The sequence below is a fragment of the Halichoeres trimaculatus genome, unplaced genomic scaffold (assembly GCF_033239565.1).
Source record: "Halichoeres trimaculatus isolate MK-OKI-2021-1 unplaced genomic scaffold, fHalTri1.1 fHalTri1_scaffold_13, whole genome shotgun sequence".
NCBI classification, from domain to species: Eukaryota; Metazoa; Chordata; class Actinopteri; order Labriformes; family Labridae; genus Halichoeres; species Halichoeres trimaculatus.
In genome coordinates this window covers 14201691-14228439 of record NW_027437191.1, presented here as the reverse complement: position 1 = coordinate 14228439, position 26749 = coordinate 14201691, and the positions used below count along the sequence as shown (strand labels likewise).

At 40.8% G+C, this 26749-nt stretch overlaps 1 protein-coding gene across 2 annotated transcripts in view; it reads right to left on the bottom strand.

The window, feature by feature from the left end:
- Nucleotides 1–26749, bottom strand: part of plcb4b (phospholipase C, beta 4b) — an 87942-nt gene that overhangs the window by 32525 nt on the left and 28668 nt on the right. For both annotated transcript variants that reach the window (XM_074684634.1, XM_074684635.1), the window contains exon 4: nt 4300–4397. In XM_074684634.1, coding sequence (XP_074540735.1) covers nt 4300–4383 — 84 coding nt within the window. In that variant the 5' untranslated portion in view covers nt 4384–4397. The remainder of the gene's footprint in view (nt 1–4299; nt 4398–26749) is intronic.

Below are 26749 nucleotides of genomic sequence, written 5' to 3'. Positions count from 1 at the left end.
TGAATAAAAGCTGACAGAGGCTTTAGTTGCACGTCGTGAAGAAGACTCTGCTTAAATGAGACCTGACTGTTAAAGACAAACAGCAGGCTTGTGTTCCACTGTCAGACTGCTTGTTCTGCTGATGCTGAAAGCTTTACGAGACAATTCAGTTTTTCCACACGCAAGAACACTTCTAACCAAAGGACCAACCATGTTTGAGTGGATTCAGAATGCAGCTCTTTAAATATGGTATCCTGCCCCATACTCAGCCAGTGCCTCCTTGAGTTTCACTTATTCTCCCTCTTCTGTTCTTAGTTTATCTCAGCTATGTTTATGTTCCTGGAGATCCTACATGTAACCATGGCTACATTGTTTACAAATCAGCTGTTAGCAGCCTGTAGCATGTCAATGCTAACTGGTGCAAGGCCTGATGTTTTCCCTTATGTGAGGAGAAGGAGGTGAGGACGATATGCTGGTTTTCAGGTGTGAGCTAAGAAGTGACGACATGGACCTGTCCTTCCATCCATCGTTATTGAGAACTTAAAATCTATCTCCAATAAGATGGACGAGCTAGTCGTGCTAACCCAGCAACAGAGGGAATAACAGAAGGCAGAGTAGCATCATGCTATTCATAGACATGGCTAACAGAGCTGACATCAGACACCAACGACACATTGGAAGAACTTCACCTGCTGTGAGCAGACAGGAACTAGGAGACAGAGGCCCCGTTTACACGACGCCGAAAACGGTCGATTCCGCAAACATTTCTTTGCGAGACCACGTTGCGTTTTCAGTGAAAACGCAAACTTTTGAAAACGCTCCCCAGAGTGGAAAGATCTGAATCCGCTCCTCCATCCAGCTTCGTGTAAACACAGAGCGGAGCGTCTCAGGGTGAAACGCTGACGTCACCGCATGCGCACTCGCAGTTTCAGGTAAAGGCTCCGCGCTCAGCCACATTTCCAGTTGAACCAGTAGTTGGCGGTAATGCGCGTTATGGTTGGATTGCTGACCGTCTCACACAACAAAACGGCAGAAAAAGAAAAAACAGAAGAGGAGACTTCTCCTCCTGGAGTCGTATGAACGCGGATCGTTTTCACGCCGTCCTCATGTAACCGCGGGTGGCTTTTGAAAACGCAAAGGAAGAATCGTTGCGGGAGTCTCCGTGTAAACGGGGCCAGAGACTGAACAGACTGCTGAAGAAGCTCAGTCCTGGACCCTGTGGAGGTGGAGGCTGGCTGAACTGGAGAATGATGGACAAGCTGTCAGCATCTATTTTCTTCTTTTTGCACTTTCTATACACTTTCTTACTTTTGTTTTCTTGATTGCTGCTGTGACTCCTGAATTTACCCTTGGGGATATATAAAATATTTTCTATTCTATTCTATTCTATTCTATTCTATTCTATTCTATTCTATTCTATTGATCTACCATATATCATGATTTTGCAGCTGGTGCCTTTTGGATTTCCTTTTTAAGTTTTATGTTTTCATTTCTGTGCATAAGTAATGAGTTTAATGCCTCTTTGTCGTCATTTTTTTTTTTTTTTACATTTCTTGTAAACAGCACAGAGCACAGCTCATTGTCTGACTACCATGTATGGAACAAACGCCAACCTCTCTGTAATTTTGGTGAAGCGAGCAGTTTGCATTTAATGGCTCCAAGCCAAGATTTCCTTGTTTGTGCAGTGTTAACCTCTGAAACATGAAATCCATCAATTTTTGATTAATTACATCCCTGGAGCTGTGCCCACTCATCTGTTTCTGTTGCGTCTCATGTCAGTGACAGAAAGAATGTTAACACACAGGCCTCACTCCTTTCTTCAGAGATATAAAACCAAGAAACAATATTATTTTTCAAGTCTTATGCAATGTTTTGGATGTATGTTTGCTGGTATAAAAGACAGAAGATTTTAAAATGCTTGTTCTTTTGACAGGAAATCTGATCTGTCATTGATGCACCTTGGGTTTTTTGAGGATGCTTTAAACAACCAGACTAGTGTTAAACTGTAAACTGATCCAGCCAGAACAGCAGTTGTTGCATTTAAAACATTAAAAAGTATCAGAATGAATTCATGCCAATAAGCCACTACAGAAAACTGTGCTTGTTTTTTCACGTCTGAAGTCTGACCTGTTTTTCTCTGCCCTCATCTACAGTCCATCAATAGGCTGTTTAGTCCCCATGGAAACAAACCATCAGCTAGGTCTTAAACGATTGATTTCTAATCAGTGAGACGTTGAATGAAGAACACACACCCACGTAAACACATACCAAGGAGGCCTACTGGCTGTTATCCTGACAGAGCACTGAGTGTCTCATTGACCCCTGACCTCCATGTACCTACTCTTGTCAGACAAAGGACAACCACCTGAAATATCTCTCTTTGGGAGAGAAATTGATGAAATATTGATAATCTATAAAGCATTTAAAGCTGTTTTTCACCGCACTGAAAAGGAACAAAATGTCACCACAATTAAGATCTAATATTAGAGAGACAGAAGAACTTGAAGCATGAGAAACAAGAAACACGGGCTGAGTATTTCACCTGCTTCTACCATACAGCCTCAGAAATATCACAACATCAGCTGGTTTGTCCTCAGAAGTAATATTTATCAAACGGGGAGATCTGTGTGATGACAGGGGTCCTGCATAATGCTCTGATTTGTACTGAATATCATGTAGCATTACACAAAAACACTGACACACCTATGCATTACCTGTCTCTACCATCTGTCTCTCTCAAGGGGCGTCACTCTGTGGACGATCATTTATGTAAGAGGTTCATGCTGTTTGGTGTTATTGTGTGTATGTGTAAGAGAGATAAAGACTGATAAAGGACACGTGTGTGACTGTGTGTGGAGCCGGCATAAGTCATTTCAATCGAAGCAGATGTCCCCTGCAGGCCCTGTGTTTGCCAGGCAACAGAGCTACAGTGCTCTACTCACTCTCATTCACACACACACACACATACACGCACACACACGGATACAGAAAATGAAAGAGTGCTGTTATAAATGGCATCACTCCTCCACAATAAAATGTGGCACCCAAGGGTCAAAGGTTAGAATCAAAAACCTACTTTGATGATAAATCCAGGCTTGCACCACAGTAAGCTTCATCAGTTTGAGTGAGCGGCAAAGCAGGAGTTGAAATTGATACAAATGTAACTATTATAAATCAATATCAGTAATTAGTATTGTGAATGATAAAATGATTGAATAATGATTAACTGCTGTGTGAGGGGGGTTCTGGGATCTCCCAGGTGACATCTAAATTTAGTCTCAAAGGTGACTGACACAGATCGACCTTATTAAGATTCAGGCCAGTCCTAACCCTGGCCTGCCGCGGCCTGGCTCATATTCACAGCAGCAACACACCGAGGACTCCCTTCAGAGGCATGCCGGCCCAGTTTCACGACTCTTTTTGACATGACTGTGGATTTGATGATGCTTTTCCCTACGCGCTCTACAGATTTTTACATCCCTGCCTAAGAGGGATCCTCCACTTGTCCACTGATACCCACAGAAAAAGAGAGGACTGAGGGGATTTCCTGATGTGTGCAAAGGCAACTGTAACCATGTGTGTGTTTGTGTGTGTGTGTATGTGTATGTGTGTGTGTGTGTGTGTGTGTGTGTGTGTGTGTGGGGGGGGGGGGGGGGGGGGGGTGGCTGTGTGACACACTTTGGCTTTGCTCTGCAAATGTCCTAGCTGAGTGTCCTGATTAAGTTAGTCAAAGGAAATGTGGGTAAAATGAGAAGAGGATGTACGCGGGGTCAGATGCACACAGATAACAACGACAGAGCACAATGAGTTCTGTGCTGCATTAATATTAACTCTGTTACGTGATGACAAAGCATGTGAATGAATGAATTAATACCAAGAGATAAAATAGTGTTTAGTCTGTATAAAAAAAATTATGATCTTGCCTGATTTTACTCACTGATATTAACTGTTAGTTTCTTTTGCAGCAGATTTTCTGCAGACAAGCAATAACCACACCCCTCTAATTGAGGGTGAGGCTGACAGCCACACTACACCTCCATCTCCTTCAACAACAATGATGAATTAAGTCAGCTGAAACACTTGTGTGTGTGTGTGTGTGTGTGTGCTAATGACTGACCTGGAGACGGTCATTGAGCATAAAGGATTATTAAAGGACAGAGCCAATAACCAATGTGCCCATTACTGAGGTTGCTGATAAAGTCATACACTTCACACAGCAGGATGAACATTAATATGTTCATCAGGAATTTTTAACATGTGGAAATGTCAGGATATGACGAGAGAAAGCCTGTGAAAGTACCATAAATGCTTCATTTTTACCTCATCAAACCTATCGAAGGAGGCGCCTTCCTGCATGAACTCAGGCAGGTGCTTCTGCCAGTTGAACTCGTAGGACTTCGTCATGGCTGCTCACAAACCTGGATCACAACCAGAAGAGAGAAAAAGACAGAAAAAAAGAGAGAGTCAGTAAAACATCTGTTACAACCAGGTGAAGAGACTCTTAGAGCTTCCAGGGATTATCAGAATACTTAAAATCTATCCTCTCTCCTGTTTTCACTGAATAAACAGCTGAATTTGCTGAACACAGCTCATTTCCAAGGCCCCAAAGGAACACATCCTAAACATGGTCTCCTGAGAGACAGAAAAACTAAACAGAAAGCCAGTTACAAATAAACACATCTGATACTTAGGATTTTGGAAGTGTTTTGAGTAAAAACATATGAGTACAACTTGGATTATGAAGAGAGCAGAACAGATTTGATACCTCAATAATCAAGAGTGTTTTAGAAACATGGCAGACCCAAAAAATATGTTTAAAAAAAGTATCCAGAGGCACCAGTTTAGAGGAGTAGTTAAACCACATGTGCCATCTACAGAAGCTGTAGACGACAAAGTGGGCGGCCAGAGTTCAATCCCAACCTGTGACCCTTATCTCCACCTTGTTATTACCCACTCTCTCCTCCAGTTTCCTTTTTAAGGCATGTGAGAGCCTAAATCTGGGTCTAAAGAGTAGAAAAAAAAACAGTAATTTTGAGACACTGATAAAATAGCAACAAAAGAAAGATGTGAGATTAAACAAAATTAGGCCTGTCACGATAACAAATTATGCTAGACGATAATTTTCCAAAATATTATTGCAGATAAACGATATTATTGTCAATATTATTTTGATTTTTTTTTTCCATTTTTTCATTGATGTAATTATGATAAATGGGATAATAAAGTGAGTACACCATATCAAAGCAAGAAACTTTTAATTTCTCAAGAGAATTTAACTGTAATTAAAAGGTCAGGATCTTTTAAATAAAATAAATTAACCAAAAATATAATAAATTTAACAAAGAAGAAAGAGAAAAAAAATACAATGAAAATGAAATGGACTCTCTTTTAGAAAAAAATACATGTCAATGAAAATATTTAATACTAATCAAAAACATGAAAACATAGACCCTGTCTCTAAAGAAAAAACTAAACTCCAAAAAAACAAAAACAAAACAAAACAAAAAAAACTATAGCCTAAATAAAAGGGAGTTTATACAGTTCCTGAATTGTTTGTAACATGTACTTTTTCCCGGTCAATCCGTACTGTCTGTCAAACATTTTTAACATTTCTGGCTTTCAACCGTATTGAAGGGCTGCATTTCTTTGGCAATGTAGCTGTCTTTGAGCGCCCAACATTTGGCGCTTTTATTTCTATTTACTTTGCAGACCAAAAGCCTCAGTAAGAGCGGATTGTCAAAGAACAAGGCTCCGCTGCACCTCCCTCTTCTTCTTCTTCGTCGCCACTATTTTCAAACAAATGCAACATATCAGCTCGTTGGTGTTCATGAGCTCACACTTTGTTCATTCTGATAAAAAACGAAATATTCCCACACTGGGACTGTGGCAGGCGGCTTAAGAACCGTATCTTTCGTGTCATCACTCATATTAGCGTGTGTTTCCTCCTTACCCCTCAGGATGCTCGCTTCAGCTCAGCCCATCTTCACCCCAAAGACCGCATTTTTGACAGATGCTCACTCTGCTATAAATCCGCTATAGAACCTATGCACCCCGATCTTAGGAAAGATAGACGTAGTGAGCCATCTTCTCATTCAGCCTCTTTGGTTGAAAGAGAGGACAACAAGCATGCACGTGTCAGTTTATCGAGGCTGGCAAACTTACTGAGGACGGTTTTATTTATCATTCGGTTAATTTATTAATTGATATCGTGACAGGCCTAAACAAGATACACTTTCCTTATGTTTCAGTGGTAACAAACAAGAGAGGACAGGAAACACTTTCTTAAAGAATGACACCTTTTAAACGTTAGCCAAAGGAGTGCTTCAACAAAGTGCTGGGACCTTACGTGTGCAAGTGTTTACAAATAACTGAGTTTTCCTTTGTTCTAAAGCTTTTCCAAATACCTAAAGTAAAATATAAAGAGTATAATCTATGATTACTTTGTTTATTCGAGGGGGTTTCTATGAGGTCTGTGTTACCTGATGGTAGTAACTGCAAACTTAGTCTGACTGTCAGCTATTTAAGTGAACACTTTTATCTCTACATATCCACTTGATTTATATCCAATTGTAAAACATTAAGCTGTGCAGGTGTTTTCTCAGAGTTGTGTACAATAGATAGTGATTTTAAACAAAGTCTAGACAAGATAAAAGGCCAGCCTTAAATTGATGCACAAGAACAGTAATGGGAATTTTCCAGAGTAGAAACAAATCAATCTCTGTGCTTGTAAAATCATTTTACAAGGCTCTTAATGGTAGTCGTTTGATAATGCTGTTACAAGCAGCCCAACAGTCGAACTCTTCAAACACACTTTTTGCATGTCAGTGTGGTCATTCTCTACATCCTCTAAAAAAAAGGTCGCTTTTTTAACTTTACAGTGTCTTTGAGCAATGATTTGAATCACAAAGCAACAGGTTGAGGATATCTGACTGCTGCAAAGTATCAGGAGTGGTCTGCTTTACTCTCACATTTGCCCAATAAGTCTAAATGTGCACTGTACTCCTCCTCAAACACAGAAAAGTGAGTCAGGCTTGGATCATGTGCCACACCTGCACGTGCAAAATCATGCAAGAAATCCAGCTTCAGGAGGGAGAAGGGTCTTTTCAGGAAACTGTGATACTGTTGATGACACTCCAAATATAGGCTCTCCTGACGTCAGCTGCAAATGTGTCAGGCGAAACTGGGAACGTGACACACTATGTATAGTCTGGGATTGCATTGCGTATTAAGTCACGGTAGGAATACTGTGAGATGTGATTTGAGTTTGATTAGGAGGTCTTGCAGTCTAAAAGGATGGGCTTACAATTATGGGCAGTGGTAGAGATTTTTTTTTTAGTGGCAATAGAAAGAGTCTGAGTTTAAGCAGCATGAGTGGGTGTGAACTTGTCGCTGAATAGGAACCTAAATAAAGTGCAGACATCTAGGTCCTGCATCACATGCAGAAACCATCCATTCAACTTCCAGGAGTAAACAAAGAGAAAAAATGGGTCGATACAGAAACAGTAAGAAATGGTGAGAAAAAGGGTGTTAGTGAGGCTGGAGATAAAAAAAACGACAGGGGTAAAAGGCAGAGGTAGAAGAAAATACATGCAGTGAATTCAGATGAAGATCCGAAGGCAGTGAGAGGATGGAAGGGGAGATGAGAGGGTGGCGTGAAGTGGAGAGGTAAAACAGAACAGTGGTGGGCATGGGGAGATGGACGAGGTAGACAGCCGTTTGTGACAGCAGCAGAGGAGAGGAGAGGAGGGGGAGAGGAGGGGGAGAGGAGGGCTGCTTTTGATGTGGGGATCACAGATCAGAAACAACATCAGCAGACACTACAGAGAACAACAAGCACGCAGGGTGGGCAAAAGAGCACACCAGGCATGACAAACGCAGATGAAGTAAGTCTTTTCAGATGTCGGATGTCATTATGAAAATACAGAGTGATTCAACATGGCTGCACAATCACTCAGGAGCTAATGAGAGCTAATCTAACCCCTGTGTGCAGATTCATCGAGATATAATGACTCTTGATGAGCTGTGTCATAACTCTTCAAATCTATGGTTCTCATTGTCTTTGGACTGAATGGTCATGATTGTGTTTTTGTGATTTGTAAATACTGAGTAAACTGTGATTTTAATTACACAGTGATTTTCTTGTATTACCATGAACATGGATACGTTTAATAAGTGTCATGAATATTTACTGGCTGTCAGGGACCAGTCTTTTTTATGAATAACACTTTATTAATTTTTTTTTTTTATCTTAGTTATACTTCATTGACAGTGAGTTTTGGTTGAAGACGTATGACACATAAAGACAAGCCTTTGGAATATGGGCCACAATTGAGTCTTTCTTGCATTTTACGTCACAAAGCCTCATGCCTGTTTACAGTAAGCTCTCCCTCTGTAAACAAACCAACTTTTCATATCTTCTGTAAAAAGCCGAGAAAGAATGTCTTTTAGTTTATCCAGTGAAAAAAACCCCACAATATTCCTGCAGGCTTACATAACTGCTGTCACAGATTTCCAATGCTCACAGAGAAAGCAAAACTCACCACATTTGCCCTCTTTTCTTTTAGATAAGTGGAGCCACTGTATAGTCACAGATCATACAACTACACAAATTCAACACCAGCTCAAAGTGTGACGTTAAAGATAGTAGCAAGCCCTGGCCACTCCACCCAAATGCACCCATCAAGGAACGAAAAAGGATCCAACCTCATAAAAACTCATCCCTTCACCATCTGTTGTGTCCTATCAGGGGACCACAACACAGAAACACACATCCTGTCAGGGGAATGAAAACACAGATGCACACTTCCTGTGGAGATTAAGAACTGAAGCCAGGCATAGCGCCAAAAACACAACCCGCAGAGAGGAGGGGAGTATAAATAGGCTGCACCCTGCGTAGTTTATTGAATAATACTGAACTATTGTGAGAGGAGTTATCCATATTCCTAAACCCGATTCTCAATGATTCAGATAGGACAATCACATACTCAATTTGGACTAATTGGGTTGTGCTGTCCTGTCTAATTGTAGCCTAGATCTTGCCACTCTCAACAGTATGCATTAGATAACATTTTCCTCAGTGGGATCAAATCGGTCCAATTGCAGCGCGGCACACAGAGGTTCTGTAAGGCCATGGCAGAGCTCACACCGAGCCTCTGAGCTCCTGGATGGGCCAGCGCGCACGTGAGGAGCCGAGGGAAGCTGAAGGAAGCGAGCGAGGTCCGAGCCCCCTGTCCAACCCCTGACAATGAGATAATTACGATAGATAAGAGCCTCGTGAGGCGCTCCGTTCCCAGCTTCCTCATCTAAAATGGCAGCTAGGGTAACACCCAGCGGTCCCACACCTCATAAACTAAAATTAGGCTCCTGCTACATCAGTCAGCCAGTGGTGGAAGGGTTGACTGGGGACATGCTGAGATGGACGGGAGGGAAAAACACAAACAGTAAAGAACATCTGATGAGCCTGGCATCATTACAGTTTTCACGTTTTGTAGCTCTGTCAAAAGCAAGAGAAACTGGAAACAGAGATTTAAAAAAAAAAAGCCTTTCAAGTCAGCCTCGCCATCATGCCTCATTTGATCTTACAGAGCAAATCATCACCTGATGCTTTTATGTGAACACCATCATGCATTCATTTACAATTCAACCGTATATCTGTCTGAGATAATTTTTTTGAACAATCTTGGTTAAAGACTTCCAGTTATTGGAAATGAGGATCTTCAAAGGATTATAAAAAAGATGAGTCCTGAGTTTCAAAGTAACCTACAACTAAGCAGTTCACTGACTCTTCATTTTTCACCTCGTGAAGGGAGTATTTATACAGATTCTGAGAAACCTGAGCTATGATTCATTGGCTACTAAGTATAGGAAAAAAATCCCTTGTTGGCATGTTTTGGGGCTTTTTTCCTGTATTTTGTACTTTACCTAAAATCCACATTGACTTTGCAATAAAATGATTGTGTCTTTGTAGATTTTAATGGCTTTATCTGCTCTGTTTTTTGTTTTTTTTTTAAATGAAATTACTGTCTGACTTTTATTTGCTTCATAATTGATTATGTCTCTACGGTAAATGAGAGTTCCCCCTCAGTGTTCTCTCCTGTATAAGTAAAGGTTTATTGATTGAATCAACATTGTCAGCACAATAAAACTCACCATTAAACTGCACAATAATAAATCAAGATGTTATCACGATCGTGTTCTCATACCACAGATGTTTTCTTGACTGGAATGATAGCCACAGCACTGCAGTATATATGTGCAGTGTTGCAGATCAAGCATCGGTCAAGAAGGCAAAGTGAACCCTGATGACTTAAACTATTAAAAGAATTCTAATTCCTGTAAAACGTATTTTTTCTTGAAGTCTTTCTTTATGTAGCCAAAGAAATAGGTAACCTGTGTTTTTCCTCAGTGTCATACTTTATCTTGTGCAGCAGGTTGGAGTTAAAGCAACAGAACAATGTTACTTGTAACAGCTTTTATCATGTAACCTGACAGTAATTGCCCAGGTGGGCATTGTTTGACCATGTATGGTCTCACCGAAAAATACTTTTGCAGTCTAAGCTGGATCAAGAACTATTTGCTTGCCCTTGTCTATGCACTGAATATACTGTCTGAGATATTTTTCAGTGCTGAAACTGTATGACATGGCTCAACCAGAGTTGTATTTTTCTCCAATTTTCACCAAATGACTAGAGGAAATCATTTTTTCTTTTCACCCAAGACTATACCCATGTATTTGCCATTTCCCAGTATGGGAACCAGTCTGCAGACTTCCTTTTCTGTGCTATGTCAATTTTTCTGTAGTCTGACAACCAACTAAAAGGAAAAGAACATAGGTGGATTATTTGCGCTTGCATGCAAGAATCATATTGGTTTCAATCACCATCATCAATTATAGCTAAATTGTTGTTAGGTAACCACTGATGGATTCTGGGATTGCATAAAGGGTAGACTGTGTTCCTCTTCTTAAGCTCTCTATACAGACTGTTTACCTAATTACAGTGAAAGCTTGTAAAAACATCAAGAGATGATACACTATCAGTACTCTATCAGTGAATATGAGGAAATTTCTCCTCTTAAATATCATCTCACATCGTTTTCTTTTTTAGGTAAAAATCTGTAAAAAGAAAGGAGTCATCTTTTAGGTCAATTTGACATCTTCGAGGTCTAATATTTTGGCATCTCTTCCCCAAAATAAAACCTTTTTACAGACTTGGCTTTGAGGCATTAAATATTAAAGCACATGAGTAATTATCATTACCTGGCTCAATCTCGTATCTATTTCCAGACTGGGTGAAGTAAATTACCCTGGTTTTCACCAAAGTCCTCAGAAACATGCATGCACCTTACTTCTTTCTTAAAGCTGGGCCCTTGGCTCACTTTTTCCACGACATCAGTGAAGAGATGAAACCAGGTAAAAACTACAACCTCTGATTATCTTCAGCTTAAAAAAACAGGCTTTTTACTTTGAGATTACAGTCTGCTGCCATGTCAAATGGAAAGAGAGACTTATTTTGCTAGGCGCACCCCTGTTGGCTATGGCTGCCTTTTGCAGCAGCTCTCTTCTTTGTCTGTTTTTTGAATTTTTCCCTCTCTTTTCTGTAATCCTTGTATTTGGAGTGGATCATTACTTTGTATGGCTCATTTGTTCGTCATGGACACAAAACTTTTGTGGTTTTTACTACTTTTTCTCCTGTGTTTGTCTGGAGATCCTACATGTAACCATGGCTGCATTGTTTACATGTGAACTCAGCCGTAAGCAGTCTGTAGCATGTCAATGCTAACTGGTGTAAGGCCTGATGTCTTCCCACAAGGTGAGGAGGAGGTGAGGATGACGTGCTGGTTCTCAGGTGTGAACTAAGAACAGACGACATGGACCTGTCCTTCCATCCATCGTTATTGGGAACATAAGATCTATCTCCATTAAGATGGACGAGCTAGCTGTGCTAACCCAGCAACAGAGGGAATACCAGAAGGCAGAGTAGCATCATGCTATTCACAGACATGCTATTCACGGAGCTAACATCAGACACCAACGACACATTGAAAGAACTTCACCTGCCGTGAGCAGACAGGAACTAGGAGACAGAGACTGAACAGACTGCTGAAGAAGCTCAGTCCTGTACCCTGTGGAGGTGGAGACTGGCTGAACTGGAGAATGATGGACAAGCTGTCATCATCTATTTTCTTGTGGACCTTTTTGCACCTACTATGCACTTTCTTACTTTTGTTTTCTTGATTGCTGCTGTGACTTTAATTTCGTTGTACTTGTTACAATGACAATAAAGTTCTATTCTATTCTATTCTATTCTATTTCTTGTGTGCTGGTCATGTTGTTCTGATTCACTGTTCTTGTCTTATCTTTGTGACTCTGTCCCTGCATGTATGTCAGAAAGCCTGCTAAATTCATACAGGACTTTTGATGGTTTTGATTTGCTCTAAAACAAAACAAAAAAACAGAAAAAAAATATTCCTCCTGATTATGTTCTTTCTCCTATGGAGGAGTGACATAAGATTTAGGGAAGTGTGGAGTTGAGAAACGTTATCCAAATAGTTATCCAACGACAGAAAAGCTTCAAGTAAAAAGAGACAGACAGTGTTTTTGTACAAAATAAACATGCTGTAACGGTAAAGTCTGATTTAATGTACCATATGCAGCCCTTTGCCTGGCTAATGTTTCCGTTTTTTTTACTGCACATAAACATACAGCACAATTACATTACTGTCTCACCACCGCATCCGGGTGAGTAATCATCACTGAACATGCAACTGTCATCAAGTTTGATCTGTTTGCAGAGGGTATTTGTCTTGACTTCTGGCAACACCAGAGAGAAAGTGAGGACACATCACACACAGCTTCTGTATTTTCACAAACAAAAGGCACCAAACTACAGAACAATGATGAACACACTAGGCTGGAAAAGAATGAAATGTTTTCTTGGTGAAGCAAAGTTAAACCTGGATGTAACTAAAAATACCAAAAATCTATTTGGTTTTAGGGGTGTCAAATTAACCATGAATTCCCTGTAAAGTGTGAACAACACACACGTTGAGAGTTTCTAACCTTGAGTCCACCCAATGGGAAATCAAGAGGTGATGCAGCAGAAAAATTGAGAATGGCAAGCAGAAGCAAAGCTCCTTGAGCAGAAATGGATTGAAAAATGTGTCTTTTGATTGAAAAGCTCAGCTTCAAAGCACTGCCAGATTGTTCTATCGACAAGACCAAAGTTATGTGCTCTTAATTCGACATGAGATGAATTACCACAGTAGTACACTGAGTCAAAAATATTTGCTGACCAAGCACACTCTAGATGCAGAAACATGTCTGGCTACAGCTTATAAACATTGTGGAAGACGAGGGTCTGCTGAAAATAATTTGTACACAATTTTTGAGATCCCTTTTACAGCTGCTTTTGTAACCAAGATCTAATTTCCAACTCGGGAACATGTTAAGAATTCTTTTACATTATTGATACAGATTTGGGATTGGTTCAGACATAAAATTAACACATGAGTTTAGAGTTTCAAATAACAGTTAACTACAGAAATCCTGCAGTGAATTAAGATTAAAGAAGATACAGTGCATCCCAGTATGCTTCCCTGCTGCAGGCACTAAAGGAGATAACAGTAAAACATTTCCAACATCCACATTCTGCTCTACTACTTTATGTGCCTCTCCCTCTCAGGTTAACCATAAATCCTCCTCTTTCACTATAAGGAGCAGAGCAGCGCTTGAGAATGAGGTCATCTTTAGAAAGAGACAAAGACAAAGACCAGGAGCCTTCATGAGCTTTTTACAGAGTCTTGACAAACACCTTGCTGTTGAGTTAGTCAAAAAAACATGGCTCTCCTTTGTGCTACTTTTGGGGATTGGCTGTGTTACGTTTCTGCGAGTCACGCAACATGAAGGACAGGGGTCACGGACAAGGAAACGAACAAAAAGAAAAAACTGCACCTTTAGCTAACATAAATAAAGCCTTTGGGTTTCTAAAAGGTGGAGTGGAGGTATAACTCCCCACAACCACCCACTGATTCTACCAAAAGGGTAGACAAACTTAAATTAGGCTTTTAACAAATAGTGGAGTTTGCTTGGTGGGGGGGGCCAACATTAAATGAAAAAGTTGTCCTAAAACTTAAATAATCCCAACTCGTATTTTGAACACACTGTCCTCAAACACGCACAACCACGCACCCTCTCACAAACACTCAACTCACACAAACCAAAAGAAAACCAACTGAAGGTGTTGGCTCTTTGGTGTCACACACCAAAATGAGGGAAAGAGCCTCCTTTTAAAACCTACCTCCGCTGATTGAGCACCAGCTGTGTGCAGTGAGACCAGGTGAGCTGAGTGAGAGGCTCGTTAGGAGTGCTTGAGGTCCGAAACTACCTCCATACGTAACACCTCCCCCCAAAAAGACAACAAATCTAATATTTGTTGACTCAAACAAACCTCCAAATCCAAAACAAATTTTACCCTAGGGATCTATCATTTATACCATTTAACTGTACCCTATAAACACAAAGAGCTAGTGGACAATACACTAGATAACTTGTTTACATACATAACAAAAAACACTCTACTGATCCGAGTAGAGGAAAATTTTCTGGGGAAAAAAAAAAAAAACGAAAAACACTCAGTCAATTTCCACTCGTGAAAGACAGTCAGCAACTAAATTGTCTTTACCACTTACATGTTGGATTTTCAGTGGAAACTCCTGCAAAACTAAACTCCATCGGAGTAACCTACGATTAGTGGAGGCTGATCTCTGTAGGAACAATAAAGGGTTGTGGTCAGTGTAAACCACTAAAGGATCAGATGTTGATATGTAGATCTCAAAGTGTTCTACACTCAAAACCAAAGCTAATGCTTCTTTTTCAATGGTGGAGTAGTGCACCTGACTAGGACTTAGCTTCTTTGAGAAGAATGCCACAGGGTGCTCTACTCCATTGTCGTCTGCTTGGACAAGTACTGCCCCAACACCCACATCACTAGCATCTGTGTAAAGGACAAAAGGACGACCAAAATCAGGAGCTGCTAGTACAGGGGCTGTGGCCAAGAGTGCCTTTACTTTTTCGAATGCAATCTGGCATTCAGGGGTCCAATGGAAAGAGACTTTTGGGCTGGTCAAGTCTGTGAGGGGGGCTGCTACTTGAGAAAAATTTCTGCAGAAGGCCCTGTAATAGCCAGCCATCCCCAAAAACCGCTTGAGCTCCCTGCGGGTGGTAGGCACCGGGAACTTTGTGATGGCCTCTACCTTTGCAGCTAGAGGTAGCACCTTACCCTGCCCCACCACTTTTCCCAAGTATTGAACAGTGGCTTTAGCAATTTCAGACTTTCCCAGGTTGACGGTAAGGTTAGCTGTTTTCAACCTTTCAAACACGGCCTGGATGTGCCTGAGATGGTCGGACCAGGAGTTGCTGAATACAACAACATCGTCAATGTAAGCCTCTGTATTGTCAAGACCCCGCAACACCATATTCATTAGCCGCTGAAAAGTGGCACCAGCATTTCTTAAACCGAACGGCATTCTCAGATATTGAAACAAACCATCTGGAATCACAAATGCCGATACTTCCTTGGCCCGTTTGGTTAAAGGAACTTGCCAATATCCCTTGAGCAAATCGAATTTGCTCACAAAAGTAGCTGACCCAATACGGTCCACACAGTCATCCACTCTCGGCAGTGGGTAAGAATCTGGCTTGGTTACGCTGTTAAGCTTGCGAAAGTCAGAACAGAACCTTGGGTTTGTTGTGTTTACTTTCGGTACCAAAATGCAGGGCGAACTCCATGAGCTATTGCTTGGCTCAGCTATACCATGCTTTAGCATGTACTCAACTTCCTGCCTGAGTAAAGTGCGTTTTTCTGGGTTAGTTCTGTATGCATGCTGTTTTATGGGTTTTGCATCGCCAACATCTATGTCGTGTTCCAAAACATTGGTCTCGGAGGGAACATCAGAAAAAATACACTGGAAGTCATTCAACAATGAGGCTACATCTGCCTTTTCTCTGGGGTCTAGATGAGACAAATAGCCATCAAGGTTTTTTAGAATGTCTGAGTTGCCGAGCTGCATCATTGGCACAGATTCTGTGCGATCTTCCTCAGGTAGTGTTTCGGAATTCACCACAACACACTGTGCTTGTTTACTTACCCCTTCTTGTTTGTCTGAACTGTAATATGGCTTAATCATGTTTACATGACACAATCTTTTTTTCCTTCTACGATCGGGTGTAGAGACAATGTAATTGAGGTTTCCAACCTTCTCTTCGATTGTGTAAGGTCCAGAAAAACGTGCTTCAAGGGGAGATCCCACGACAGGTAGTAAGATCAAAACCTGATCTCCTACATCAAAAGTTCGGGAACGAGCTTTTCGGTCATACCACACTTTCATTTTTTCCTGGGTTTTCTTCAAGTTTTCACTCGCAATTTCGCAGGCCCTTCGCAACCTGTAGCGAAATGCACACACGTGATCTAAAAGGTTAGTTTCAGATCCTGACTCCTCCTCCAGGAGCTTCTCTTTTAGTAAAGACATGGGGCCACGAACTCTGTGTCCAAAGACAAGCTCATTTGGACTGAACCCCAATGACTCCTGCACTACTTCTCTTGCTGCAAATAGAACCAAAGGAACACCCTCATCCCAGTCACACTTAAACTCATGGCAGTATGCTCTGAGCATAGATTTCAAAGTTGAATGAAATCTCTCCAAAGCTCCTTGGCTTTCAGGGTGATATGCACTTGAAGGGCAGTGGGTGCTTCCCATCTGCTGAATCACCTGTTGAAAAAGCTTAGACATAAAATTTGTCCCTTGATCAGTTTGGACCACTTTTGGAATGCCAAACACTGAAAAGAATTTCACCAAAGCCTTTAGCACATACTTTGCTGTAATTTTTCTGAGCGGTACTGCCTCTGGAAACCGAGTGGACGCACACATGATTGTAAGCAGGAATTGATTTCCACTCTTGGTTTTGGGTAAGGGACCCACACAGTCCACCAGCACTCTGCTGAAGGGCTCATCAAAAGCAGGTATGGGCTGCAAAGGAGCAACTGGCACCCCTTGATTTGGTTTACCAGTAAATTGACACACCTTACATGTTTTACAGAAGCTCCTCACATCAGTCTTCAAACCTGGCCAATAAAAATTCTGTAGAACTCTGTCATACGTTTTATTGACCCCTAGATGGCCAGCCATATTCCCAGCGTGTGCCAGCCTAAGAATCTCCAACCGAAGTGGTTTCGGGACCACTATTTGAGATACCGAAGGTTTGGCATCTTCTAACAGGGCATGTGACTGCCACTTTCTCATTAATACCCCACCTTTCTTGTAGTACCCTACCAGAGCACCAGCACAATCTTCTTCAGAATGAAGATTGACATAGCAGGGGGACAAAGACACATCTTTCTCCTGCTCAGCAATCAGCTGTTTATGCGACATCTCAGTTCCAAACTTTGAGAAGTTCTTCGCCTTCTCCACAGACTCTCCCACCTTTGGCTCTTTCAAAGGCAGGTTCAACTCAAGACTTCTCACAGAGTCTATCTCAGATGTGCTAGACCCAATGTGACTGACTGAAATCCCATCAGAGTGCTCATTTTTAACAGATGGAGAGTTATCATTTGGTGCACACACAAAAAACTCAGACAAATCAACCAAATGATCTCCGACATCTTCCGCACAAGATCCATCAGCTTGCTTTTTTGCCATAGCACGCGTAACAACACAAGACGAAAATACATGAGGGTGCAACTTGGCCAACCTATCATCTTCATCAATTCTGGGTACTTCTGTAACAATAGCATTTGGAACATGACCTGTGACTTTGTCTCCAGCCAAGTCATTTCCCAAAAGGAAGGTGATCCCTCCCACTGGTAGTCCATCCCTTAAGGCTACCTCAACAGTGCCACTGACTATCTCAGATTCCAACTTAATAACAAATAATGGTTCTTGAAACCAATTCATCTCCACACCCCTTATAAGAGCACTGTTGCCGCTCTTCATCTCAGCAGTAAGAGGCAACACCCCTCTCAGCAAAATGGACTGTGATGCTGCAGTGTCTCGCAGTATTTTCACTGGTCGTTTGTGCTCATCTCCAAGCAAAGACACAAATCCATCAGACGTGAAAGGCCTGAACTCATCTGGCACTTTCTCACTCACAGTTTTTAAGTCAGGGACTGACATTTCATCAATAAGGGGGCTTCCAACCAAAGTTACAGCTTTGGGCTTATCACCCCTTTTCTGTAACACTGGACAGTCTCGAACAAAGTGGCCTTTTGCATGACAGTAGTGGCACTCAACCTGAGTTTTCGTAGTGTGCTTTCCAGCGGGTGTGAACACTGGTTTAGAGGATGGTGGTAGTTTGGTTTTACTGGAGAAAGTGCTTGGTGACTTTGGTGGGCTAGTGAATTTGTGGGTAAGTGCGAACTCATCAGCAAAAACAGCAGCTTTTTCCAGAGTTAAACTGCTTTGCTCATTGAGGTAAGTAGCAACTCTTTCATTAACACAACGCTTAAACTGTTCCAACAAAATAATATTTTTTAAATCATCCAGGTTTTTAACATCTTGTGACTTACACCAGCGTTCAAATAAGGTTTTTTGTTCTCTAGCAAACTCCACATGAGTTTGACCCTCTTCTTTTCTTACCTTCCGGAATTGCTGCCTATAGGCTTCAGGCACCAATTCATATGCACGAAGTATGGCTTCTTTCACAGTTTTGTAATCAGAGCTTTGAGCAATGGACAAAGATGCATAAACACTTTGGGCTTTCCCCACCAACACACATTGAAGCAATAAGGGTCTGAACTCTTCTGGCCATTTTAAAGTGTTAGCAACTCTTTCAAAAAGTGTGAAATACTCATCCACCTCCCTTTCATTAAATGGGGGTACAAGTCTACTGTTTCGAGCTAAATCAAATTCTCTTGGAACACCATGTTGTAGAGATTTGATGCGGAGCTCTTCAAGCTCCAGCTCTCTCAAACGTATGGCCTGTTCTTTTTGTTTCTCTTCATATATCAATTTCATCCTCATTTGCTCCAACTTTATTTGCTCAAGCTTGAGTTTCATCTCTAAGTTCTTCCCTTCAGACTCCGTTGCAGGGTCAGTGCTAGGGAGACCAGTGTCAGTGTCATCTTCTTTTTCGGTTTTTTCATCTGGATCTTCAATGAGGATCTGCCCCTCCACCAACCCAATAACTACAGCATGTTTAACCACATCTTTTCTGCTCCCTGCTCCCACAGGAATGTTAAAGTGGTGAGCAATTTTGATAAGATCTGCCTTTCTACAGGTGTTGATAACCTCCCATGTTGGGTTTTCAACAAATGACTCCAACTTGAACTCCATGACTTGATGCAGATAATGTGTATCCTTCAATAAAAACTTCACTACAGAAAAAGAGTGTTTCGATCCCGGACGAGCCCCCAATTGTTACGTTTCTGCGAGTCACGCAACATGAAGGACAGGGGTCACGGACAAGGAAACGAACAAAAAGAAAAAACTGCACCTTTAGCTAACATAAATAAAGCCTTTGGGTTTCTAAAAGGTGGAGTGGAGGTATAACTCCCCACAACCACCCACTGATTCTACCAAAAGGGTAGACAAACTTAAATTAGGCTTTTAACAAATAGTGGAGTTTGCTTGGTGGGGGGGGCCAACATTAAATGAAAAAGTTGTCCTAAAACTTAAATAATCCCAACTCGTATTTTGAACACACTGTCCTCAAACACGCACAACCACGCACCCTCTCACAAACACTCAACTCACACAAACCAAAAGAAAACCAACTGAAAGTGTTGGCTCTTTGGTGTCACACACCAAAATGAGGGAAAGAGCCTCCTTTTAAAACCTACCTCCGCTGATTGAGCACCAGCTGTGTGCAGTGAGACCAGGTGAGCTGAGTGAGAGGCTCGTTAGGAGTGCTTGAGGTCCGAAACTACCTCCATACGTAACAGCTGTAACCTCATTGTTTCCCTTATTGCACAGCCAAACAGTTTCACAACAAAGGTCACAGGTCAAATCCCAGTGAGGCTCCTTAATTTAACAATGCTTCTAATTAAACGTTATCATTCTCCAGTAGATTGCATATGTATGTCTGCAAGGTACGAGTCCCCTGACTATGGCTCGTTATGGATGAACACTGAGAGCACAATTTTTTTTCACCTCCGCCAAGCAGGTTATGTTTTTGGGAGAGTTTGTTTGTGAACAAAAAAACTCTAAAGCTAACCAACGGATCTTGATGAAATTTTCAGGAAATGTTCAAAATGGGATGAGGAAGAAGTGATCAAATTTAAGAGGTGATCCGGATCACCGTCTGGATCCAGTATCTTTTTAAAAGGATTCTTTATCATTGTGAGATAGGGCCGTTTTCAATATATGTGTGTATAACTCCATGACAAACGCTCGGATTTCTTTGCAAAACAACACAAGACAAGGTCACCATAATTTCTGACAGATGTACAAGTATGATCCAGATCCTGGCAATATTCTGGATACTAAGATCTGGAATATGAAATATGTACTGGGTCATCATAATTTTCAAAACTGTCAAGCAACAAATTATGGTAAAAACCTGCAATTAACACCAAATTGTAGCAGACAGTCTGCTGAAAGGGAGTATAGCATTAAAGTAGGACTAAAATGACTAAAGTGCTTTTTCTAGTACTCTCAAAGTCATAGGGAATATTTTTTTAACATTATGATCTGAAAAAAAGCTAATGTTGCATCATGTTGTGACCTGCTGCCTGTGATAGGATATTGTGAGCCATCTTTTACTTTCATTTATGCAACAAATCTAAAATTGTACTACACTGATAGTAAAAAATAGCGTTTCTGCTACTGAAGGATTTAACAATTTAAATATCTACATCAGCTGTGTTTATATTTCTGCTACATTACACTGTCACACTTTTTAAATTACATCAGAAAAATAAGAAGTTGTCAAAGATATACTAGAAAACCAAGTTGTTCTGATCACTCTGATCAACACAAACAAAATATTGTTTATGCTCTGTTGCATCAGCCTGGTTAAAATAGTGTAAATATTTTAATAACAGAGTGTCTTCTTGGTACAAGTTTCCTCCAAAACTTTAACACCATCCCTGTCGATGCTCCCAGGGACATCCATTATCCGCAGCACTCCTCAACACATTTACCCCCTACCGCCTGCATGATGCTAAAATACCAAAGACAAAGCCGACTTTAAGTCTGAGAAATACCAACATGTCATATTACTTTTGTGCTTGCTTCAATACCTGCCGAGAAAACAGAGCCCCTAGAGTGTGCACACACACCTGCAGGGCTCTGGCACTGAGTGTGATCAGCGGGGGGGAGGATAGGATGAGAGCAAAGGGGAGGAAATGAGGAGAAACCCAGAGGCCAGGGGGAGTGAACTCCTGCAGACAGCACACTGTGAAGAGAGGGTCGTGGCTAGGTGTATTTGAGGAGAGATTTTTATACAGTGCAACATAGCTTTTTCTGCTGTTGTATTAAACTGAACTGTACCTCAAGGTTTCCTTTGTTTTCCGGAGTGTTGAAACCCCTCAATAATCTGTACAATTCTGCCACAAAATAAAAACCTTGAACATACAGCTCTGCATTTTAAAAGAAACACTCACAAAAGCATAATGTTGACAGTGTTTTAGATTAGCTTACACAGATTCATTTTGAAGTTTGTTACAGTAGACAACTGAAGAGAAGGATCAAAAATGAAAGCGTACAGCTCAGGCCACCTGGTTTAGTCACACTGCTTTTGTTTTGGCCTCTGGCATGACAACCACCAACCAGGATCCACACACCAGAAAAAAAAACACATGCACGTGCACAACATCCTGGAAGGAATCTTCAACAGGTTGCTCTACCAGGGTGACATGGATTCCAGACTGCAGACAGACTACAACTCTCTGGCTGTGGCAGGTTTCTTCTATTGCATTACCATGAATTAGATTAAGCCCTGCCATATCAGATAGAATCCAGTTAGCATGGGGCTTCTTTCTCGCCCATACTTTGCTGCACACGTCAGTCAGATAACACTAATGGGTGAGTCATGGAGAAATGCTATAAAACTGCTACTGTTTGCACAGAATTAAAGCTGTCTTTAATTCAATGAAAGCCCTCACATGGAATAGTGTGTTTTACAACACCAAGAAGACCTCTGCTCTCTGAGCAAACACCACATATGGCGGTGAAATCAATGCCACTGTTGCCTGCATCTGTTTTCATATTTCATATTTCAGTGAGTCATTACTCAGCAGGGTGGTTTAAAAGGGGACAGCTATGGCTGTGTAAACATGTACTTAGCTGTACAAGGATGAAGATCCTGCCTGTGTGTGCACCTGTTTTTGAACTGAGACTGCTGATTCTTTGGCTTTTACACATCTTCGACACAGCTTCAACATAATACAGCATGCCAACTTGTGGGCTATGTGTTGCTACAGGAAACCTGGCATGCAGGGAGCAATTTCTGATGTGTTTGAAAGAAGAGAGCTGCAGGACCGTGGAAAGAGTGAGGGAAAAGCTGAATGGTGAGCCCAACCTGTCATTATTTCTGAACTTCTCTTTTCATTTGTTTGAACTGATCCACATACAGGCTGTACACAACTCACTAACTTTTGAATGTCAACTGTTGGTACTCCAGCTCTTTAAGCAGTGTGTGACTTTTTGTGTGGCCACATCTCTGTCTCTGTGTATGTTTGTGTATGTCTGTCAATGTCTCCATGTTTGTCTGTGTATTACGCCTGTTTGTGTCCATGTATTTGTTGACCTATGTTTTAAAGTTTATTTCCTTTAGGCTACTTAAGCCTCTGAGCCCAGAGTCATTACAAGCATTGATACAAATACTCCCAAGCACTGGCCCCACAGCCACCAAACCCCTTGTCTGCCTTGTTGTGTTGTTTTATAAGCCAACAAGTGAACTTCTTTGAATCAAACTAAACAGAGATGCCAAATTTGTTTCTGAATTTTGAAAATGCTGTCTAACTCTCTGCCGAAGCAAAGTCTTTGCTTGTCTTACAGCCCATTTTGAGTTGTTTTGATAGAATATGGTAAAATTGGAGTCAGGAATTAATTACATTAAAAGGGATTTTATAGGTATCATATGAATTTGCCTGTAACAGTCCTGTTGCTCTTGGAGTAAACCTTTAGCAGTTAGTGCTGCGTATTTCACCAATATTATTCTCCTCACTGTGTTGAAAGATCAACTGGTCTACGCATTAAGTTCTCAAATTCCCCTCAAAGACCCAACAACAGGTTGACTGCACACAGACTTGTACTGATCAAGGTTATAATAGTTTTTGATTTGTCATTATAGTTTAGTTTTTAGTTAGTTTTCAGTTTTTTTCCATTACAGTTTAGTTTTAATTAGTTTTAGAGCGAGCATTCTAGTTTTTATTTAGTTTTGATTTTTGCAACAAGGCTTAGTTTTAGTTTAGTTTTAGTTCAGTTTCAGTTTAGTTTTAGTTTTTTTATACCCTATTAACCAGGTGCAGGATTGAAAAAGGTCAGAGTAAATATTTTGTAATACCGTTTATTTTCCAGTCCATCATAGTGCTCACTGCTCAGTCAATGCTGATACTGAACTGTTGGCTGCTGCCTTAAAACAAGAAAACAATATAAACTTAATATAAAAATATAAACATAAATTATAGAAAATAATGTTAACCTAAATTACATAAAAATAATATAAACAAAAACTATATAAAACAATATAATATGAGCTTAAATCTTTAGAAACTTGGACTCTAACAAGAAAGACAGACTTAAATTAAACAATTAAACAACAATTAGACAATTAAAGTCAGACTCACATGAAATTAAACTATTACAGATGCTCTAATTCATCGCTCCACAACGTTTCGTGGCAGCACAGCGCACAGCCAGTCAGTGCAGTAAACAAGCACGTCCCAGTCCGTCACTATGATGATGCTGTACAGCACTAACAACTGCTTAAAAATGTCGTAAAATTGGTTGGGAAAATGTGTCGGATTAATTTAAGTCCCAAAGGCTGTTAACATTGTCAGAAATTAAAACTAAGGGCATTTTCTCTATAATTTTAGTTAGTTTCAGTTAGTTTTGTGAAGACAAGATACAGTTTTAGTTTACTTATCGTTTTTGTTTTCTTTTCTAGTTTTTATTAGTTTGAGTTAACTGCAATGTATTTTGAATTTTAGTTTTCGTTTTTAGTTACGTTTTAGTTAACTATCATAACCTTGGTACTGATGGCACCTGTCTTTCACTTTTGAGAAACTTAACTAACTCCAAAGAAACTTCTAAGTGAAGCAATCTGCTGCTCAAAAGGTTTTTGTTTGTGCCTTGTGTTAATGCTAAAAGCATGTGAGCTTAGTCGTGGCACACACCTTAAGGTAAACATCAGCTCCTGTGAAGCTGATAATAAGTGGTTGGTTCACTTTATGGTATCAGTGAGCAGCCTCACAGTGCCAATGTGTCAAACTGCAGGGCAATAACAGACATTAAATCAAGCGTAGCTTAGCTGCCATCATCGGTGCAGATCAGCTGATTGCTCGGCTGACTCCCGTGCCGCTTCCTATTGGACAATTGCACTGAGTGGTCTATCTAAACAGCTCTAGACCAGCCTCCTTCCTGCTTCCTCTGATGGCATTTTGCAACACACCTCCACCCCAGCTCCTCCTGTCAATGTATTGATGTTCATTGCTCTGCTCTGTCTGGGTTTTTATTTTTGCTGCTGCGCTCCCTGCTTATGCCATTCACGATGGCTCGTGATGGGCAGGAGGGTGTGCTCTTCCTGCCTCAATCCCACGTAAGAGCAGGGAGTCCCAGAACAGAACCATACACCAAATAAAACTGTGCAAGTTAATAAAGATTATTTTGACAAAGTGGTCCTGAGTGAACTGTATTTTTTTCAATTAATCGTCTTTTTCCTTAACCATAAATTCTAAAAATGGATAGTATTTTAAACGTATCTTCTGTTGTGTTTTTTTGTCAATTAATGCTGACAAACTATTTTTTAAAAAGTTTGGATTTCTTTTTCACCATTTTGCATTGAATTGAAATCATATTTTTACCAGTTACATAAGCCTCAAAACTTTGACTCCTGACACACTGATGGGAAAAATGCTCCCTTTGTGCAAAAATTGTGGTGGAAAGTTATCAAGTAATTGGTGATTAAGAAAGTTAAGAAAACAAACTTTCCACTGTCTGCTGGCTGACATATCCTATCTCGGGTTACATGCATAAAAAAGCAGTATTCAATGTTTGTTTCTATGGGACTGCGGTTGAGGAAGTAATATGCTGCTAAAGGGAAGAATATCTTTTTCCACATCAAATGACCCTCTCTTATGCTCGTCTTTGCCTTTTATAGTTGAGGATCACCCCCGTGCTCTTCAGCCCCCGGGTTACACAATTAAAATGAGCCTGGGATGGAAACTGGCTGTCTTACAGTCACATACACTGATAGTGACCAACCCTCGAGAGACAAAACATACACACGCATAAGAAATTTAAGCACATGCAAAAATATTACACAAAATAGATGTGAGTAACACTGTGATGTCCAGTTTTCCAAAAGCTGTTAGTTTCAAATACAAGTGCTCTGTGTGGTCAGTCTCCAGGGTTCAGCTCTATACTGCACAACAGAGGAGGATGTAAATGATACCATAAAACACACAACCATACTGGGAAACACACACTCACACAGAGTTCTATATATAGTCATCTACTTCTACCCTCTGCCAAATTGAGTTACACAAAGAATTTAACACAAGGCCTAATGGACGGAGCAATCACCTAGTAAATGATGGCCTCAAGCTTTTGCAAAATGGAATTCTGTTTGTGTGTGTGTGTGTGTGTGTGTGTGAGAGAGAGAGAGAGAGTGTGTGAATACTGACCTGAGGGCCAATGACTACCCTCACTGAAGGAACGCTAAGGCCCCACAGAGGGAATGAGAGCAAAGGAAGGAAGGAGGTAAGCGAGGGGTAAGGGCTGTCCCCGGTTTATCAGCAATCTTAGTCAGAGTTATTCAGAGCACTGCACATTTTACTGTGTGAGTGTGTGTGAGTGAGTGTGTGAGTGAGTGTGTGTATGTGACTGTGTTTGTGTGACTGTTTTAAAAGGCTCTTAGTCAGGGAGTTCCCTGAATGTAATGAGGTGGAGGGGCCAGGCTGGCGCATTAGCACACTTAGCTGAAATCTGTGACGGGGACACAATTCTGTGGTCAAAGCTTAGCCTGCCATCTGTAAACACAGAAGATCAGTATCTGCACTACTTTCATGTTTATAAATGTAACCAATGCAAAAGAATTTGAAGATAATGAGGACAACAGAATGGAAAAATACCAATAAGCCTTCAGGGGAGGGACTTCATCAGCAATGCATCAGCAAAGATTTTTGCAGGGGTTGCCCGGTACCTAGCAACCCGTGCCAATTTTACTTTTGTGTGTTTATGTGGTAATAAAAATTTGTTTGTTTGATACTTAAATCTAATTTTTTTTTCAATTTAAGTATCAAACAAACAAATTTATTCTTCAATTTATAATCTTGTAATGCTATATTCACGTCCAGCGTGGAAAATCGCCTACTCTTCCACTCTCTCATAGTCACAAGGATGCATTTAGGTACCTAAAAATGGTACCGTTCGATTTTACGCGAATGGTACTGGAGACAGAATTTGGTAACCTATAATAGTACCTTATTTAGTTATCATCCTTACCTGCAACAGTGCTGGATTAAGCAGCTTTGTCTAAAAAATTAGGGATGTCCCAATACAACATTTTCACTTCCGACACGATACCGATTCTGCAGCATTGAGTATTGGCCAT